Source organism: Chiloscyllium plagiosum, chromosome 40 (assembly GCF_004010195.1).
Source record: "Chiloscyllium plagiosum isolate BGI_BamShark_2017 chromosome 40, ASM401019v2, whole genome shotgun sequence".
Taxonomy (NCBI): Eukaryota; Metazoa; Chordata; class Chondrichthyes; order Orectolobiformes; family Hemiscylliidae; genus Chiloscyllium; species Chiloscyllium plagiosum.
Window position 1 is genome coordinate 12,637,894 of NC_057749.1, and position 20,426 is coordinate 12,658,319.

Below are 20,426 nucleotides of genomic sequence, written 5' to 3' on the forward strand. Positions count from 1 at the left end.
ACTCAATACGCAGTCTCCCACTACTGTCCTTGATCGGACCTACCCTTGTTCTCGTCATTCTCATGTTTCTCACATACGCATAAGATGCCTTTGGGTTATCCTTGATCCTATCCGCCAAAGATTTTTCATGCCCTCTCTTAGCTCTCCTAATCCCTTTCTTCAGCTCCCTCCTGGCTATCCTGTATCCCTCCAATGCTCTGTCTGAACCTTGTTTCCTCAACCTTATGTAAGCCTCCTTCTTCCTCTTTACAAGACAGTCAATCTCCCTCGTCAACCAAGGTTCCCTCACGCGACCATTTCTTTCCTGCCTGACAGGTACATACATATCAAGGACACGTTGTATCTGTTCCTTGAAAAAGTTCCACATTTCCATGACATCCTTCCCTGACAGCCTATGCTCCCAACTTATGCTCCTCAGATCCTGTCTTACAGCATCGTAATTACCCTTCCCCCAATTGTAAAACCTACCCTGTTGCACGCACCTATCTCTCTCCATAACCAAGGTGAAATTGTGGTCACCATCACCAAAATGTTCACCCACTAACAAGCCCATCACTTGTCCCGGTTCATTACCGAGTACCAAATCCAAAATGGCCTCCCCTCTGGTCGGACAATCTACATACTGTGTTAGAAAAGCTTCCTTAGAACATAGAACATTACAGCGCAGTACAGGCCCTTCGGCCCTCGATGTTGCACCGACCTGTCATACCAATCTGAAGTCCATCTAACCTACACTATTCCATGTATGTCCATATGCTTGTCCAATGACAACTTAAATGGACTTAAATGTTACTTGTTTAAGAAGGGGAGCCGGGACAACCCTGGTAATTATAGGCCAGTGAGCCTTATTTAGGTTGTGGGTAAGGTATTGGAAAAGATTATAAGAGATAGGATTTATAATCATCTGGAACGGAATAATTTGATTAGGGACAGTCAACACGGTTTTGTGAAGGGTAGGTCACGCCTCACTAACCTTATCGAGTCCTTCGAGAAGGTGACGAAACAGGTGGATGAAGGTAAGCCGGTTGATGTGGTATATGTGGACTTCAGTAAAGCATTTGATAAGGTTCCACACAGTAGGCTATTACACAAAATAAGGAGTTTCGGGATTGAAGGTGATTTAGCAGTTTGGATCAGAAATTGACTAGCTGAAAGAAGGTGGTTGTTGATGGGAAATGTTCATCATGGAGCTTAGTTCTGCATGATGTGCTGCAAGGATCTGTTTTGGGGCCACTGCTGTTTGTAGAAATGATCCAGAGGTGGGCATAAAAGGATGGGTTAGCAAAACTTGCAGATGACACTAAGGTAGGCAGAGTTGTGGATAGTGCCGAAGGATGTTGTGGGTTACAGAGAGAGACATAGATAAGATACAGAGCTGGGCTGAGAAGTGGCAAATAGAGTTAATGCAGAAAAGTGCGACGTTGTTCACTTCGGAAGAAGTAACAGGAATGCAGAGTATTGGGCTAATGGCAAAGTTCTGGGCAGTGTAGATGAATAGAGAGATCTCAGTGTCCAGGTACAAAGATCCCTGAAAGTTGCCACCCAGGTTGATAGGGTCGTTAAGAAGGCATATGGTGTGTTGGTGTTTAGTAGTAAGAGGATTGAGTATCGGAGCCACGAGGTCATGCTTCAGCTGTACAAGACACTGGTCAGTGCACCACCACCAATTTCACATGCTCTTATTTCACATTATGCAATTTCTTCAGCTAGAGTGTGGCAAATCTGTGGAACTTAATGCTATGGAAACCAAGTTACTGAATGTATTTAAGACAACAGAAAACTGAACACCACCTCTCTTTCCGGAGATCCAAATCTTTACTGACAAGCTGTCCAGGTACCAGAGAGTTGTCACCAGGCTGATAAGCTTTGACATCCACAACAGGTCACAATTCTACAAACCAATCAACTATTTGTTGCTGGCCAAATCTCACTTTTACATATGTGCCATCTCCTTTTATTCCTTCTGCACTACTTTCAAAGCTGGAGTGTAAACAACCCACAAAGATTTTCAGAGACTTTTTTAAAACAGGTAGAGCAATTTTTTCTCTAGTCCTTTGTTGTCAACAGTCCTTTTCCTAATTCAGTCTACAATCAAAACTAAAATAGCAGCAGAGATGTGGAGAAACAGATTGGGAAACAGATTTTGGAAAGGTGCAGAAGCCAGTTGGAAGTGACAGGATGTGCAGCTCCCATCTATTTACAGCTCCATATCTCCACTGTGCCTTGACAAGGGGTGCCATGGATGTGAAAATCACTGCGATGTAGAGATGTAAATGGAAATAGTTTAAATACCAATAGTTCTGATTAGGGCGAGTATTACACCAGTATTTAAAGTTGAAATACCTGAGATAATATCCAATGAGGTTTCGTGAATGGTGCAAAGTAAATAAAGGGGGATGGTAATGTTATAGTGGTTGCACTATAATCAATATTGTGAATTAGAGGAACAAATATGCAGGGGGACTGGGTAGACTTGCATTAACAATAGGGTTGTTATAATAGGTGATTTCAATTTTCCTAACATAGACAGGGGCTTCCAGATGGTTAAGAACTTAGATGGAACGTAATTTGTTAAGTGTGTTCAGCGAGGCTTCCACAATCAATATATAGAGTATCGTACTCGGGAAGGGACAAACTTCCACTACTGATGGGAAATGGGGCAGGATAGGTGAAGGAGGTAAAGTGGGGGAACATTTTGGTAAAAGTGATTAGAGTTGTATTAATTTTAAAATAGTTATGGTAGGGACAAAATTATTCCACAGATTCAAATTCTAAATTGGGGCAAGGCGTATGTTGTTGGAGTTACTCAGGAGATTGCAGGGGATGATTTGAGTTGTTTGATTCCAGGTAAAAGGATCTCGGGCAAGTGGGAGGGATTTAAAAGTGAGATAGCTCGAGTTCCAGGTTTCCATTTTCCTGTGAGGGTGAAGGTTATGTGAGACTGGAAGAGAGAACCCTGGATGTTAAGACATATTGAGGCTTTGACCAGAAACAAGGAGGCGTGGCTCATGTTCAGGCAGCTCGTATCAAGGGAATCCCTGGAGGTATACAGGGGATAGAGGAGTTTACTGAAGAAGGAAAGCAGCAAGGCCATAAGGGGGTATGAGGTAGTCTTGGCTGAGAAGATTAGAGTGAATCCAAATTCAGCATAGTAAAGATAAAGAGCAACTAGAGAGAGAATAGGATGCTTTAAAATCCAAAACCGGCATGCATGCGTAAAACCTCAAGAGATGGATGAAGTCCTCAATTTCCCCTCTGTGTTTATCACGAAGAAAGACATGAAGATCTGTGACCTTTAGGAGGTTAGTGGTCATATCTTGGTACTGTCCATATCACAGTAGAGTTGTTGTTGGACATATTAGAATACACAAAGTCAGACAAATCTCTTGGACCTGACCAGATATATCTAAGAGGACTGTAAGAGGCGAGAGAAAAAGGCTTAGGGACCAAAATCCGGGAAGACTGGGCGGTAGCAAATGTAATACCCTTATTCAAGAAGGGCTGCAAAGAAAAGCCTAGGAAATATAGACCAGTCAGCTTCACACCTGTTTTCGGCAAACCACTTGAGAAGGTTCTGAGAGATAAGATGTGCATGCTATGGTTCTGTTCGCTGAGCTGGAAGTTTTTGTTGCAAACGTTTCGTCCCCTGTCTAGGTGACATCCTCAGTGCTTGGGAGCCTCCTGTGAAGCGCTTCTGTGATGTTTCCTCCGGCATTTATAGTGGCCTGTCCCTGCCGCTTCCGGATGTCAGTCTCAGCTGTCCGCTGTAGTGGCCGGTATATTGGGTCCAGGTCTATGTGTTTGTTGATGGAGGGTGCAATTACACCATGGTTTGTTTACAGAGCACGGTGGGCGTATTGGATGGGCGAGTACAGAGGGTGAACATTCCCATCCCAGAAGGTGCCACACCAGACCCACCGAGCATGGTCTGTGCTCACTACCGAGTTCAGTGCAGTATTTGAGGTCTGAAGAAATGTCCAGCAATACAGGACAAGCATCAATAACCTTCCCCGCTTTGTCAGGATAAGGGTCACCGTATTCTGTCTGCTCCCTCACAATCACTGCATATCTGTGATTGCAACTACCCCCGAACAAGGCTCATGGCCCCCACTCTCACTACTGCATGCAACACCTTCTCTCTCTCTCTCCTTTGCAATACCTCCCACACAGTCATAGAATATTCTGGAGAATGCCGATTATAGAATGTTCCAGATAATGTTCCAAATATTTCCCAGTTCCAGGAAAATGGTAGTGTGCCAGTGTGTAACACATAAGAGTTACTTGACTCACCTTAATGATATTAAAACAAAAACAACTTCTAAACACGTCTCGTTATAAATACAATTTCGAGCAAAAAAACATTTTTACCCTCAGGTGTTATCTTGACCGTTTTCTGAACTGTACCACTTTCCTTATTATACATGTTTCTCTTAAACTTTGTCTGTGAATGTTTCTGTCTGTAACAGTTACACAGTCTCCCACTCAGTTGGCAGGACAGCAGGTTTGTGATGTAGAGGCAGAGCAACAGCGCAGGTTCAGTTCCTCACACTGACAGAGATTACCATGAAGGGGACACTCTCTCAGCCTCACCCCATCACCCGAGATGTGGTGATCCTCAGGATAAACCACCATGAGTGGTCTTTCTAATGAGAGTTTTTTGGGACTGTATTCTATCAATTTTGTTAGCATTTTAATTTAAAAAAAAATTAAGAAGAGATTTTAGTATTATAATAAACCAATAAAAACACAACTCAAATAACTGAAAAAAATTACATCCAATTTCATGTACATACAAAACAAATTAAAACACTACACAGACAGAAGAAAAAACAAAACTAAACAAAAAATAATGAATAAATAATACAGCTCAGCATAACATAAGGACAGCTCTTTTTCATCAAGAGCATTAACTGATACACATTTTTATGTTCATAGTTCTTCCTCTCTGGGGGTAGGGTAGTTCAGACATCCAACGCAACAGAATATTTTTCCTAGCACGGAAAGTACAGAATGATAGAATATAACATTTTTCCCATATTCATCTGGCGACCTTTAAGCGGCATTTGGATAGGTACATGGATGGGTACTTAATCTAGGTTAGAAGTTCGGCACAACACCGTGGGCCGAAGGGCCTGTTCTGTGCTGTATTGTTCTATGTTCTATGTTCTAAAATAAAAAAATACTGTCTTTACATAGCAATGTCCACATCTCGCGAATAAACAACAAAAACTGCAAAACACTGCGCTCAAATTTTCTTTCCTAATGTCCCTCCCTACCAACACCACTATTTCTTCCCCAACTTGGAATACAATTAATTTCAAATCATAAAAGTATTCCACGAAGTCCCCAGCATTACTCTGATAACTGTTTGTCATCTCACCTTGTACATACACGGCATATTCACACATCCCATGGGTCTCGTGCAGCTGTTCTTTGATTATTGCCTGGAAAACAATTCACAGAATTTGTTGATGCTTTCTTTAGAACAATCCCATGATACAAGGGGACTCACTACTCCAGTAGCAAGATAAAATCATCACACCTGCACTCACCGGTGACTCATGGTGGAACACCTTTTTTTTTGCACAGGTGAAAAAAAAAAGCACAACATCAACACCACATTAAACTCAGTAAATTCTTGCATCTTTGATGTTCACATCACCTGCTCACCATAACTAAGCCTGTCCCCAGATCCTTTGTACCTACCCCCTCCACCCCTTGTCAACATCCCTGGATCTCGCAGTTTCTATATCCTCATCCCCAACCACACCTCTCTGGATTCCCCAGCATCATCACCCCCACGATCCATGTCCCACCACCTTAGGTTCCCACCCTAAACTGTAGGTACTCCAACGTTACTTTGTTAAATGAGCTACATGTCTAAAAGTAGGGGGAAAGCATTTAAGGCAAGAGGGTGCAAGTTCAAAGGAGATGTGAGGGGCAAGTGTTTTTACACAGAGAGGGTAGGAATCTGGAATGTGCTGCCAGGGGTGGTGGTGGAGGCAAATACGATAGGGGCATTTAAGAGATCAGCACATGAATATGTAAGGAATGAAGCGATATGGACCAAGGGCAGGCAAAAACGATTAGGTTAATTTGGTGTCATGGTCTGCTCAACATCATGGGTATAAGGGTCTGTTCCTGTGCTGTACAGTTCTATTTATCAATCAATCAGCTTGTTGCTGTGTGGGAGGCTGGAACCCTGTCACAGTTCAATAAAACTTTGTGCCTTAAGCATTGGTTCAGTTTTGTTCATGTAGAATTTTCCTCAAGCTAAGAGGTTTGAATATATGAAGCAGCATAATTCTGTGTCAATGGCAGCAAACTTATATGCTCACCTTACAGGTTTCATAGTCCTTTCTGATATAATGCAAATGTATCAGCCAGTTCCGTCTTTCGAAGATGGGAAGTTCTGGTACTGTACAGAGAAAAATTGGACAACAAGCAACATTCAGTGATCAACAACAAAGCAGCTTTCCATACATATCCTCTCCCTTATGCATCATTGCTTATCTACCTTCTTGAACAACAATGCTTTCAGAGAAAAGAAGTCCAAGAAGAATTGAGAAACTCAATTCAATTGTGAATACATAGCACAGAATGAAGATATTGAATCACATAGCTATAAAATTGTTTGCATAGTATATCAATATGGTGAAGCTAAAAGGCTGCTCCCACATACTGACAGCATGATGCAGCTCATTTTTGTATAAATTATAGTCTTTACTAAAACATAAAACAAAGAAACTGCATGATAGATGTGTGTTCAGAAGCCTTCAAGGTGAAAATATTAAAGCTCAGTTCCTGGCAATGCACAAATACTGTGTCACCAAGACTATCTACTGCATGACCATCGGGACATATTAGCTTTTTTTTTTACTGGCTACAAGGATCCTCGCTGAACTTCTTTTAGCCTTATAGTTCATGACAAAAAGTAATTGATTTGACTGTTCAAAGATGCTTTGAGGACAGTGAACACATTGCTGCAAGAGGTACACTGATTGTCAATTATTCAATGCAAAAGAGGTAAAGAACCAAAAACAAACTCACATTTGCATAAAATGTTCACATTTTCCAGTGCCAAAAGAGAGAAACGAGTTAGTGACTAGATTATTTGATTTGATTGAGTTGCTGAAGGATAAAATGCCGGTTTCCTTGCACTTTTCAAACAGTATCATTGCACTTTTAAATTCATTCAAGAGAATGCTCTGGTTTTAGTTTTAAAAATGTACTTTTCACCAAACTAAATCATTTATGGTCCCACCTACCTAGCTTATCATGAAATAATAATTTGGCCATCTCAAAACTATTTAGTTGGGAATGAGATGAAATGGAGTTTCATTTTTGGAATAGAATAAAGGCCACTATTTCAAACTATATAGCAGGAACTAAGTGCCAACACTTGCTACCTTTGCAACTCACTAATGATGGAGGTTTAAAAAGGTCTTGATTATATGCTTTCAGATATCTGTAGGAGGACACTGTACTAACTATGTAACCACGGCTTAATTTCCAACATCACAGGGTAAGCAAGAAAAAAAATTATCAGAAATTGCTGCTTTTTTTCAGTTATTTAAAAAGCACAGAATATATTTCGCAACTAATGCATTTTCTCTGAGCAGATAAGCCAGAAAGAACACAGGTTAAATTCAATGTCTCTGCTGAATTAGTTGATATTTGTCTCAGCAATAGTAATGATCAGTCAATAACTCCTGAGGTTTCTCTTCACTCTCTTAGTGATAAATTAAATTAACATTCAAACCTGATAGACTAGTTTGTCCTCTCAACTTGCAATTATTAGCAGGTAGCCTCATCAGTTAGGAAAGGAAATTTACCAGCATTCCCATTTCTGATTACTATCTAGTTATCCTAATTAGTGAAGGCATGATTTCACTGGCTATTACAATACACCTTAAAAATAATTCTAAAATTATTTAATTTCAAAATACAAATCTGAAGAATGATCACTTGGTTAAAGTGGCAGAGGGCTTGCACACACATGCAGAGTTGTAGTCCATCATAAATCATTAATTTTAGGGCAAAAAGGGGAAAAAAAAAATCAAGGGGCACAGACCCATAAGCTGTCTTTCAAACTTGACATACACTCCATCACATACGCACGGTGGCACAGTGGTTAGCACTGCTGCCTCGCAGCGCCAGAGACCCGGGTTCAATTCCCGCCTCAGGCGACTGACTGTGTGGAGTTTGCACGTTCTCCCCGTGTCTGCGTGGGTTTCCTCCGGGTGCTCCGGTTTCCTCCCACAGTCCAAAGATGTGCAGGTCAGGTGAATTGGCCATGCTAAATTGCCCATAGTGTTAGGTAAGGGGTAAACGTAGGGGTATGGGTGGGTTACGCTTCGGCGGGTCGGTGTGGACTTGTTGGGCCGAAGGGCCTGTTTCCACACTGTAAAGTAATCTAATCTAATCTAATCTAACATACCTACAAATTTTAAGTAATCATGTACAATTACCAACATGAAAGAAAAAAAAAGTCCTAACTGCTTACCTTTCCTTGATTGTGATTTTCGAACATCAGTACATTGTACGATCTGAAAAAAGACCAGAAACTCAGAAAGCAAACTACAAAATTCTACTTTCCATATCATCAAACAAATAAAGATTCAATCAAGTGAGGCAAAATTATTACCGTGTCATTTTTACTCAGTTCCTTTCTAAACTGTGTTCATCAATGTGAGATAAGCCAAAAGAATACTGTACAAGTGAGGCAACCAATGTTCCCATCAAATATTCCCAAGGCAGGTGCAACATACCGTTCCATTTAGAGTAAAGCTCGGTCTACTCTTAAAACTGATAGTTTAAAAGACCAAGAGAGAGTTTTACTAAAAGTAAAGTTTTCTCACTACTGTCCCCATCAAACACTCCGAGGACAGGTACAGTAATGGATTAGATAGAGTAAAGCTTCCTCTTTCCAATTGATGCAAAAAAAATCTATGTAGCATTTTTTTTCTTCCTGTTTCATTAAGATAGGTTTCTACAGTTGTTTCATGTCCAATTTGGCACTGAACTTAGAGGAAGAAGCATCATTCACATTCAGCATAAACCTGAGACTGAATTTGAACTGCTGTTCCACTGTCTTCGTTAACTTCATAGAGTCATGTTAAATGACTACATGCAACAATGTCTTCATTGCTGTATGTAGTCTACAACTACATCTAGAGCAGCACTACAAGAAGGCACAGCCACACCCCAAGTGGTGCTGTACAAGGGGACAGCCATACCAAGTAGAACGGCATGGAGCAAGCCACACTTACACCCAAAGAATAGCCATAAGATATACTCTTTGAACATGTTTTTAATATATTTCTGTTACTCACCAATTCTTTCCCCAAATCCGACATTTTCCCATGAGCAAAGATGGAAGCAGCTAATGAATGCAGATAAACACAATTTGCAGGTTTTCAGTCAGAAATAAGTCTCTTCATACAAAAATAAATTGACATTCAGAAGCCCAGTACAGAGAGAACTTGGGTTTTGACCAACTCTAATCCCTGCTTCCCTCCTCTGCAAGATTTTCAAGTTAGCAACAAATAACGAGAGCTGACATGAAGAAAGCTTTTATGCGAAAATTACTCCATGATCACATGATATATAGAATGTCAAATTTCAAAGTAAGTTTCAAACAATTTATACTACATAAGAAAAAAGTGCTGATTGGTTAGTATTTCCCAAACAGAAATTCACCAAGACTCCTTAAATAGTACCTTCCAAACCCACAATCACTCAGTTTAGAAGGAGAAATTGCACAACACCAGATTATAGTTCAACTGGTTTATTTGGAAGTACTAGCTTTTGCAGCATTGCTCCTTCATCAGGTAGGGGCGTCGCAGTGGCTCATTGGTTAGCACTGTTGCCTAGAGTGCTGGGACCCAGGTTTGATTTCAATCTCAGGCAATTATCTGTGTAGATTTTGCATATTCTCCCCATATCTGTGGGGATTTATTCCCATACTCCAAGATGCGCAGGTTAGCTAAATTGCCCATTTTGTTCAGGAACGTGTAGGTTAGGTGCATTAGTCAGAGGTAAATATAGGGTAGAGGAATGGGTCTGGGTGGGATACTCTTCACAGGATCGGTGTGGACTTGTTGGGCTGAGGGGCTGTCGGGATTCTATGACTGTAGCTGACAAGTGCTGTGAATAAATGGGAACATGACCACCTCCATGTTCTTCTCCAATCCACTCACCATCCTGCCTTGGAAATATATTGCCATTCTCTCACCACTGCTGAGTCAAAATTCAAGAACTTTCTTACTTATAAAATTGTGGCTATACATACACCAAATAGTTCAAGGTGGCTACTTGCAAACCTTATCAAGGACAATTAAGGATGAATAATAAATGCTGACACAGCCAGAAACACCCACATCCCATGAATGAAAAGTCACAACCAGAGTTTACATGCCAAACCATCTGTATTCTTTCTCTTATTCAATATAATTTTTTCTTAAGAGTCATAGAGATGTACAGCACTGAAACAGACCCTTCAATCCAACCGTCCATACCGACCAGATATCCCAACCCAATCTAGTCCCACCTGCCATCATCTGGCCCATATCCCTCCAAACCCTTCCTATTCATATATCCATCCAGATGCCTTTTAAATGTTGCAATTGTACCAGCCTCCACCACTTCCTCTGGCAGCTCATTCCATATACATACCACCCTCTGAGTGAAAACATTGCCCCTTAGGTCTCTTTTATATCTTTCCACTTTCACCCTAAACCTATGCCCTCTAGTTCTGGACTCCCCCACCCCAGGGAAAAGACCTTGCTATTTATCCTATCCATGCCCCTCATGATTTTGTAAACTTCCTTTTGAAATTTAATATTCTTGCAATTCTGTCCTGCTGATTGCAAGATGAAAAGTTTCACCTGTATGTTTCTTTTTCTCAGCAATATCCAGGTTCTATATTACAAAGTACAAGCAAATAATGTTTGAAATACTACAAAGGATCTTTGGGGGAATGCTTCCTGTCTATATACCACACTGCTGATGACAGTGGTGCTTTTTAGCCAATATCTCTGATCAGAAATTATTACATTAACATTCCCCATTTGATTGTTAAAGGAATAGACATAGTGTAGCTCAGTCTAAGGTAAGTCTGTGGAAAAGTTTCTGAACATAGACGGGAATCTACGCCCATCAGTTCATATTTTCATTCAATAGTGAACTAGCAATCCTAAAATTAAAACGGCACTCTTAAAAATATAACTACTTATCCAAATTAGCTGACCAATTTTAATTTTTTTAATGAATCATGCAGGAACTGTTAATATTCAGCCAATGCCTAATCAAAAATCTCCAATGACAAAGCAGTGGAAGGGCTTACAGAAAAAGTAACTGAGCCAAACTGACCGGTAAAGTACCACATTTTATTTCTATTCTGCACAGCTGACCCAAGGCACAACAGTAGTCAGAATGTTTGCAGAGGCATTAAGATGGTTGGACCAAGGAGGAAATGTCAACCAGCGTTTCCACTCCTCGTCACTATTCAGTAGTCTCAAGCTGGGATATCTGGACTTTGGGTGAGGACAGCACTGAGGTTTAATTGAGCTCACCTGAATTAACAATTACTGAATCATCAAACATAAACAGTGTCTTTGTTGTGGATATGTTTGCTGAGCTGGGAATTTGGTTTGCCCCTCAAATCAGCAGAATGTTGATATTTGGAACTCTCTTCCACATATGACAGTGGAACCACCCACCTTTTTGAAAAAGCAGCAGACCACAATTGAGGGCTGATGACAAACTAAAGCCTGCCCTAAACGTTCTTTTGGCCTGTCAGTTAGCAACAAGCAGGTTTTGCCCTCTTGACTCTGAGTTAGAAGGCTATGGGTTCAAGAACTGCCTTCAACACACTTTAGTCTAGATTACATAATAAAGGGTCAGTACACAGTTTGATAATGTGCCAAACACCAGGCTACTTAAAAAGATAAGGGTCCATGGTGTTAGGGACAATGTATCAGCAAAGTCAAAAGATTGGCCAACATACAGAAGAGTTGGGATAAGGGTGGCATTTTCGGGATGGCAATGAGTGGAATACCACAGCAATCGATGTCCGGACCATAATTATTTACAATCTATATTAATAACTTGTTTAAGGAAAGTAAACAAGCTATTGCAATTTTCCACATTACAGGAAGGCAATGACACAAAGAGTCTGCAAAGGAATATGAACACATTATGTGAGTGGGCAAAAGTTTGGCTGATAGAATGTCATGAGGGAAAATGTGAGGTTTTGTACTCTGGCAGGAAGAATAGAAAAGCTCAGTATTATTTAAATGGAGAAACACCGCAGAACGTTGAAGCACAAAGAAATTTGGAAGTCATCTTGCATAGATCATCAAAATGCTGGCTTCCAAGTTCAGAGAACTCCGACCACAATGCCGTGCTTCTTCTCCCGGCTTACAGGCAAAAGCTCAAGCAGGAGACCCCATTGCAGATACAGGTCCAGTGCTAAAAACCAGGTGTGAGGCCTTCAGATCAGGAGACCCACTCAAATATAAGGAATCTAAGTATCACCTTCACAGAGCCATTAAAACAGCCAAGGACTAATACTGATCCAAACTAGAGACCCAGACAGACACCTGGCGACTATTGGCAAGGACTGAATGACATCACAGGTTCTAAAAAGAGACAGTGCAAGATAGCAGACGATGACATATCCCTCCCAGATCGTCTCAACACCTTCTATGCTCCCTTTGAGCAGAATTGCAGTGGAGAGGTAATACCTATTCCGACGAGTTCTGACGAACCTATCCCAGCAGTCACTACATCAGAGGTCAGATCAGTTTTACTTCATGTGAATCCAAGGAAAGCGATGGGACCAGATGGAGTACCAGGCCACGCACTCAAAGTATGTGCAGATAAACTGACAGAGGTCTTCTTGGACATCTTCAACCTCTCCCTGCAGCAGGCCACTGGCCCTGCCTGTTTCAAGATGTTTCAAGAGGGCCAACATCATCCCTGTGCCTAAGAAGGCTCATGCAGCATGTCTCAATGGCTACTACCCAATGGCCCTAACTTCAGTGGTCATGAAGTGCTTTGAAAGGCTGGATTAGAGTGGTGCTGGAAAAGCACAGCAGTTCAGGCAGCATCCAAGGAGCAGGAAAATCGACGTTTCGGGCAAAAGCCCTTCATCAGGAATACAGGCAGAGTGCCTGAAGGGTGGAGGAGAGATAAATGAGATGAGGGTCGATTGAATGCTGCCTGAACTGCTGTGCTTTTCCAGCACCACTCTAATCCAGAATCTGGTTTCCAGCATCTGCAATCATTGTTTTTACTGCTTTGAAAGGCTGGTCATGGCATTAATCAACCCCAGCCTCCCCCACTCCTCTTGACCCACTCCATTTTACCTATCAGACCAACAGATCCACATCAGATGCCATATCACTTGTCTTTCACTTTTCCCGAGAACATCTTGACACCAAGATAGCTATGTAAGAACCCTACTCCTTGACTACAGTTCAGCCTTCAACATTATTATCCCCTTGAGACTGATTACTAAACTAAGTGATCTCGGACTAAGCCCCACTATCTGCAACTGGATCCTCAGTTTCCCGATCCACAGGCCACAATCAGTGAAGACTGGGGACAATATTTCATCCTCACTAACACTCAGCACTGGAGCCCCCCAGGGGTGCGTACTCAGCTCCCTACTGTACTCACCGTATACCTATGTCTCATCACCAAATACCAGACTAATGCCATTTACAAGTTTGCTGATGACACCACCATAATCGGTCGAATCTCAGATGGCAATGAAACAAGACTACAGATGAGAGGTGGAAGGCCTGGAAAAATGGTGCACTGTGAACAACCTAGCTGTCAATGCCAGCAAAACGAAGGGTGCACTGTGAACAACCTAGCTGTCAATGCCAGCAAAACGAAGGAACTCATTATTGACTTTCAGCAGGATGTTACTAATGCCCCCCTACACATTAACAGCACAGAGATGGAACGAGTGCAGAGTGTCAAGCTCCTGGGAGTGGTCATCCACAACAAGCTTTCTTGGACTCTTCATGTGGACGCACTGGTTACAAAGGCCCAACAACGTCTCTTCTTCCTCAGGCAGCTGAGGAAATTTGGCATGATGGCGAATACCCTTGCCAACGTTTATAGGTGCGCCATCGAGAGCATTCTGTCTGGATGTATCACTACCTGGTAGGGCAACTGTACCATTCAAGATTGGAGACGGTTACAGAGTAGTGAACTTAGCCCGGACAATCACAAAGGCCAACTCCCATCTATAAAATCCAGGTCCGCTGTTAAAAGACCGCCAGCATTCTTAAAGATCCATCCCACCCTGGCAATGTTTTTCTACAACCTCTACCATCAGGGAGAAGGTACAGAAGCCTGAACACACACACCAGCCAGTTTTGTAACAGTTTCTACCCTACTGTTTAGATTAGATTAGATTACTTACAGTGTGGAAACAGGCCCTTCGGCCCAACAAGTCCACGCCGACCCGCCAAAGCGCAACCCACTCATACCCCTTTAACCTAACACTACGGGCAATTTAGCATGGCCAGGAAACCGGAGCGCCCGGAGGAAACCCACGCAGACACGGGGAGAACGTGCAAACTCCACACAGTCGGTCGCCTGAGTCAGGAATTGAACCCGGGTCTCTGGCGCTGTGAGGCAGCAGTGCTAACCACTGTGCCACCGTGCCGCCCACGGTTAGAGCACTGAATGGAGTCACAAACTCTTGGCATTTGCCTGTACCTGTGTTTTTGTTTTTAACCGCTGTTTACCTATTATTTACTATCTATGCAACTTAACATTGTGATCTGCCTGTATTGCTCGCAAGACAAAGCTTTTCACTGTGCTTCGGTACACGTGACAATAAATTCAATTCAAATTCAATTCAATTCAAGAGGTAAAGCAAAATGGACACTAGGCGTTATTTCAAAGGGAATGGAGTATAAAATTTGAAAGTCTTGCAAAAACCATACCAGGCACTTGTCAGGCCACATCTGGAATAATGTGATCAGTTTTGGTCCACTTATCAAAGGAAAATACACTGGCATAGAAGGCAGTTTAGAGAATATTTACCAGGCTGATGATGGGTATTGAGAGACTGTTTTTATGAGGAGAGGTTGAGTAGGTTGCCTTTGTACTCATTAGAATTCAGAAGAATAAGGCAACCTTATTAATGAAACATTCCGAAAGACTCGAGAACCGGAGAGCATATTCTCAGAATAAAAGGTCACACAGTTAAGGCAGACATGAGACAGAATTTCTTCTGAGAGGAATGAAACTGCTGCGTTCTTTAGTGCAGGGGACTATAGAATCTGAGAGCTTAAGTATATTCAAAGCAACGATGGACTATTTGAATCAAGAGTTAGGGGAAAGGGCAAGTAAGTGGAACTGAGAATCATGACAGCAGCCATAATCTCACTGAATGGCACTGCAGACTAGATGGGGCTAAATGGCCCACTTCTGGTCCTATGCTGCACCGTCGAAGCGCCACACTGTTGTGAGGATCGCGCCAAGGGAATACCGCACTGTCGGAGAGGGTCAGCGCCGAGGGAGCGCCGCACTGTCGGAGAGGGTCGGTGCCCAGGGAGCGCCACACTGTCAGAGGGTTAGTGCCGAGGGAGTGCCACACTGTCGGAGAGGGTCAGCGCTGCCGGAGGGTCAGTGCTGTGGGAGTGGGCACTATCAGAGAGTCAGTGCTGAGGGAGTGGGCATTGTCAGAGGGTCAGTGCTGAGGAAGTGGACACTGTCGGAGGGTCAGTGCTGAGGGAGTGGACACTGTCGGAGGGTCAGTGCTGAGGGAGTGGACACTGTCGGAGGGTCAGTACTGAGGGAGCGCTGCACTGTCGGAGGGTCAGTGCCGAGGGAGTGCCACACTGTCGGAGAGGGTCAGCGCTGAGAGAGTGCAGCAATGTCGGAGGGTCAGTGCTGAGGGTGTGCCGCACTGTCAGAGGGTCAGTGCTGAGGGAGTGGGCACTGTCGGGGGGTCAGTGCTGAAGGAGTGAGTACTGTCGGGGGGTCAGTGCTGAGGGAGCACCGCACTGTCAGAGGGTCAGTGCCGAAGGAGTGCCACACTGTCGGAGAGGGTCAGTGCTGAGAGAGTGGACCCTGTCAAAGGGTCAGTGCTGAGGGAGCGCCGCACTGTCGGAGGGTCAGTGCTGAGGGTGCGCCGCACTGTCGGAGAGTCAGTGCTGAGGGAGCGCCGCACTGTCGGAGGGTCAGTGCTGAGGGAGCGCCGCACTGTCGGAGGGTCAGTGCTGAGGGAGTGGGCACTGTCGGAGGGTCAGTGCTGAGGGAGTGGGCACTGTCGGAGGGTCAGTGCTGAGGGAGTGCCACACTGTCGGAGGGTCAGTGCTGAGGCATTGCCGCACTGTCGGAGGGTCAGCGCTGAGAGAGTGCAGCACTGTCGGAGAGGGTCAGCGCTGAGAGAGTGGACGCTGTCAGAGGGTCAGTGCTGAGGGAGTGGGCACTGTCGGAGGGTCAGTGCTGAGGGAGCGCCGCACGATCGGAGGGTCAGTGCTGAGGGAGCACCGCACTGTCAGAGGGTCAGTGCTGAGGGAGTGGGCACTGTCGGGGTGTCAGTGCTGTAGGAGTGAGTACTGTCGGGGGGTCAGTGCTGAGGGAGCAGCGCACTGTCAGAGGGTCAGTGCCGAAGGAGTGCCACACTGTCGGAGAGGGTCAGTGCTGAGAGAGTGGACCCTGTCAAAGGGTCAGTGCTGAGGGAGCGCCGCACTGTCGGAGGGTCAGTGCTGAGGGAGCGCCGCACTGTCGGAGGGTCAGTGCTGAGGGAGTGCTGCACTGTCGGAGGGTCAGTGCTGAGAGTGATATTTATGGGTCAAGCCCACACTCTGGGGTCGGTATAAAAGCAGCAGATACTGTTCTCCGGTGAAAACACAGACTGACTCCTGCTGTGCCTCGCACACACCTCCGGCTGACCTGCCGCACTCAACGAGCGACTACCACCGCCTCAGGGCCCTGCCGCCCGTTACCGGGGCAACGCTCCAGGGCCCGGCCCTAACAACAACGACGACGACGGGCGTCACCCTGCTTCACCACCCTCGATGTGGCAGAGCTTCGTCTCAATATCTCCCAACCCAACCCCCAGGGTTTCTTCCCCAGTACTGAATGTCGTCCCAGTCTTCAGCCCCTTCCCCTGCCTCACCGCCGTCTTCACCCTGAACATCCGGGGTCTTTCTATTACGTCAGCACGCCATACGTACCACGACCCAGTTCAGCAACACTGTTCCAGATGGGGCTGGCTGAGGGGGGACTGATTCCACCCGCACCCGCACCCACCTACACCCGCACAGACACCGCACCCACCTACACCTGCACAGACACCCGCACCCACCTACACCTGCACAGACACCCGCACCCACCTACACCCGCACAGACACCGCACCCGCACCGGTTTCTGGTCAACCTTGCTCATTCACTCTAACTCTGCCTCTCACCTCACAATTGTTCAAACTTACAGGGATGTACCACATAAAAACATTACTGCTATCCTGTTGTATTTAAACTAGGCAGTAGATGTAAAGGTATCGTTTTACCTTTTGTCAGTTATTTTTCAACGTTTATTAGGTTAGACGTCACTACGCTATGATAGGTAAGGGCATTGAAACAACTGAGGCAGCAAGCTTTTCATGCTTAGGTAACCTCAGTCTAGCTCGTTATTGCCTTTAAGCTCCTTACAGGGAATTTTAAAACAATACAATAAATACATTGATTAAACGACGATCATTAAGTATGAGAAAGTGAGGACTGCAGATGCTGTCAGCCCATCCCATTAACTGTGTATCCTAGATAAGCCAGACTAAAGCTTATGAAGTTGAAGATAAATTCTTCTGATTGGAAATATTTGGCACAGATATGCTCATCTCCCAGGTGAGGGAGCAAGGGCTTTATGCAATAATGATTACAAACATACATATTAACATGCATTGTACCTTTTTACTTATTCACAAAATAGGCAACTTGGGAAACAAACCAATGCATGAAGGTTAAGCAGAAAAGCTTACACAAAATTAAGTTTTCAATTGTCACATTCCTGTGACTTCCCCATTTTCAATTTTACAGAATTCCTTATAGCCAGGGCCCCTAGAAAGTTCCGCATGCTCCTCAATCCTCAACACAAGATCTATTCCATACTATTTCTTCTTCTCCCCTTCATTGCAAAGGAAAACTCATACTGACCTGGTTGGATAGCAAAATGGCCACCCTCAATCAATGAAAAAAAGTTGAGATTCAACTTCCAAGACTACTACTTTAAATAATACCACAGTGAGTGCACTTTTCTAAATTAATGAACTAATCCTACAACTCTGGTTTCATGCAAGCGTCATCTCTTCTTTCATTCCAGAACTGGAGGTTGCACCTGCAGCCATCTCAGCTCCTTCCCAAAACTAAACCTTAGAGACCTTTCTTTAAAACAAGGCCTTTTGGCCAGCCTTCCCAATAGCTCCTTCTCAAAAGGGCACATTGAATAGTGGCCTGGTGACCACTTTATGTTGAGTTATTTTCTAGAAGAAACAGTTTACACTAAGGAGTTATTAAAGTTCAGCTTAAACAGAAAACCTTCACATTAATTTTTGATGCTTTCATTGTGAAGCACAAGTTTAGGTGAACCTCAACTTTTCTGCTCCATTCTTCATCAGTCCAATTGTGTTGATACTACTTGAAGCAAAGATGCATTCTCCAAGTTTGTGTTTAGAAAGCATTTGTTTCCTCATGTCAAAAGTGTACTCACTGGGTTAAAATGGCACTGTGTTGGTGCTAGGTAGGCACGTAGAACAACATTTTAGGCCAGAATGCATTAACTCTGTGTGATTGTGGTTCAGTAACTGTTTCTGATCTATTTGAAAGAGAAATACATGGATTCACAATGTTGTTCATCCCCAAATTAAATCAAGAAGAATTTCTTCCAGAGTATTTGTTAGAAAATGCTCAAGGATAAGGTGCTTTAAAAATGGATTTAATTTATATAATCAAATAACCCTTTTGCCACTTAAGTACTTTAAAAAAAATGCATCAGCAGTAGAGTTCCTGCTCTGCCTAAAATACAAAGGCAGATAAACCTACCTTAAAGCAAAACTTCTGGAAAGAGGTAAAATGTAACATTCCCTTATTTATATCAAGATGTGCTGAATGAATTGTCACTAGAGTTACTCACTCACTTCTTAGATCTAAGACAGCAAATACTACACACCATCTAACTAAATGGAGATCGGTTAATAGGCAAAAAAAATTCGGAATCAAAGTGACTATGGGTTACGGTACAACGTGAACATACAGGTAGCTATTTTGCAGGTCTTTAATTTGCAAGCAGCGGAGATGTTTGGACAAACCAGGATTTGGGGTCAACTATGCAATCCAACTTCCTGCCTGATAAAAGCTAAGCTTGAGTTTCTCTACTTACCATCCGGTCAGCAGAGAATGTATTTATACTTTGATACTTTAATATTTTGACAGTTCCTTTCTTTCCTCCTGTGAGAATGTACAAGACTGATTCTGCCAGGATTGGAGCAGTCTCCTTTGCAAACAATCCAGGGACTCTTGGGCAAATGCTGATTCTGTTAGCAATCAAGACTCTGCCTTGCTTTCAAGATGCAAGTCATTTTACAAGCCATGATGCCAGATACAGCAGAGGAACGATTGAGATGGTACCACCTTTATGATCATGGAAAAAGACCAAAGACTAGTTTTAACTTGAAAACAGCATCTACTGAATACTCACTGAAAAGCTCAAAAGCTCTCCCAGACCTTTGGGTTGAGACCAAGGCTCTTCCTTATTTGTAGAAGAATATGTGAAAGGAACAATAAAAAAGCTTCACAACAATTTTACTAGCAATCATATCTGATGGCCATATGCTGGAGCTCTAATTCACAGGATGCCTGACAAATTACATATACACTTGTGTATTACTCAATGCTAATCCCCACCTCAAATGCACTGGAAGACACGCAAGGGATACCCAAATTAAACCTTTATCGTCAGTAAATGCTTTGCAGTATTCAAGCTTTACAACTGTAAGTTTGTCATGGATTCATCCATTACAGCTACAAATTTTTCAACGTTTGAGAATTTGACAATACATTGTCCCAGTGCAACAAAAGAAAAAAAAACAAAGTCCACAGCAATGAGTGTTGGAGCTAAGGAACCCAATGCTAGGTCTTAACTTCAGACAACCTTCTCTCTGATATATACAACCAATTTAATGGTGAAGTCGAACAAAACTATTACTTGCAGCTTGGATTGGTTGTCAGTTTAGAACATAGCAGTCCATTTTTCACTTAGCCCCACCAAGCAATGATCCTTCAACCCTAACCACTATATGCTGGGATAGCAACACACAGGCAGAGCACAGCAAGGACAGCAGCAATGTAGAGGCAGGCAGAGAGAGAGAGGAGGTCAGGCAGAAAGAAAGAGA

At 43.4% G+C, this 20,426-nt stretch overlaps 1 protein-coding gene across 5 annotated transcripts in view; it reads right to left on the reverse strand.

Moving 5' to 3' along the window:
- The window catches only part of bbs4 (Bardet-Biedl syndrome 4), a 55,553-nt gene extending 38,367 nt beyond the window's left edge, over positions 1–17,186 (reverse strand). Inside the window, exons 1-5 of one of the 5 annotated variants that reach the window (XM_043680353.1) lie at positions 16,933–17,186; positions 9,336–9,385; positions 8,507–8,549; positions 6,339–6,418; positions 5,381–5,444 (exon numbers count right to left, since the gene is read on the reverse strand). In XM_043680353.1, coding sequence (XP_043536288.1) covers positions 5,381–5,444; positions 6,339–6,418; positions 8,507–8,549; positions 9,336–9,359 — 211 coding nt within the window. In that variant the 5' untranslated portion in view covers positions 9,360–9,385; positions 16,933–17,186. Of the gene's footprint in view, positions 1–5,380; positions 5,445–6,338; positions 6,419–8,506; positions 8,550–9,335; positions 9,436–15,072; positions 15,594–16,921 lie in introns of those variants that run through there. The other 4 variants (XM_043680350.1, XM_043680349.1, XM_043680352.1 and 1 more) reach the window with 4 other exon arrangements.
- Positions 17,187–20,426: the final 3,240 nt, after the last annotated feature.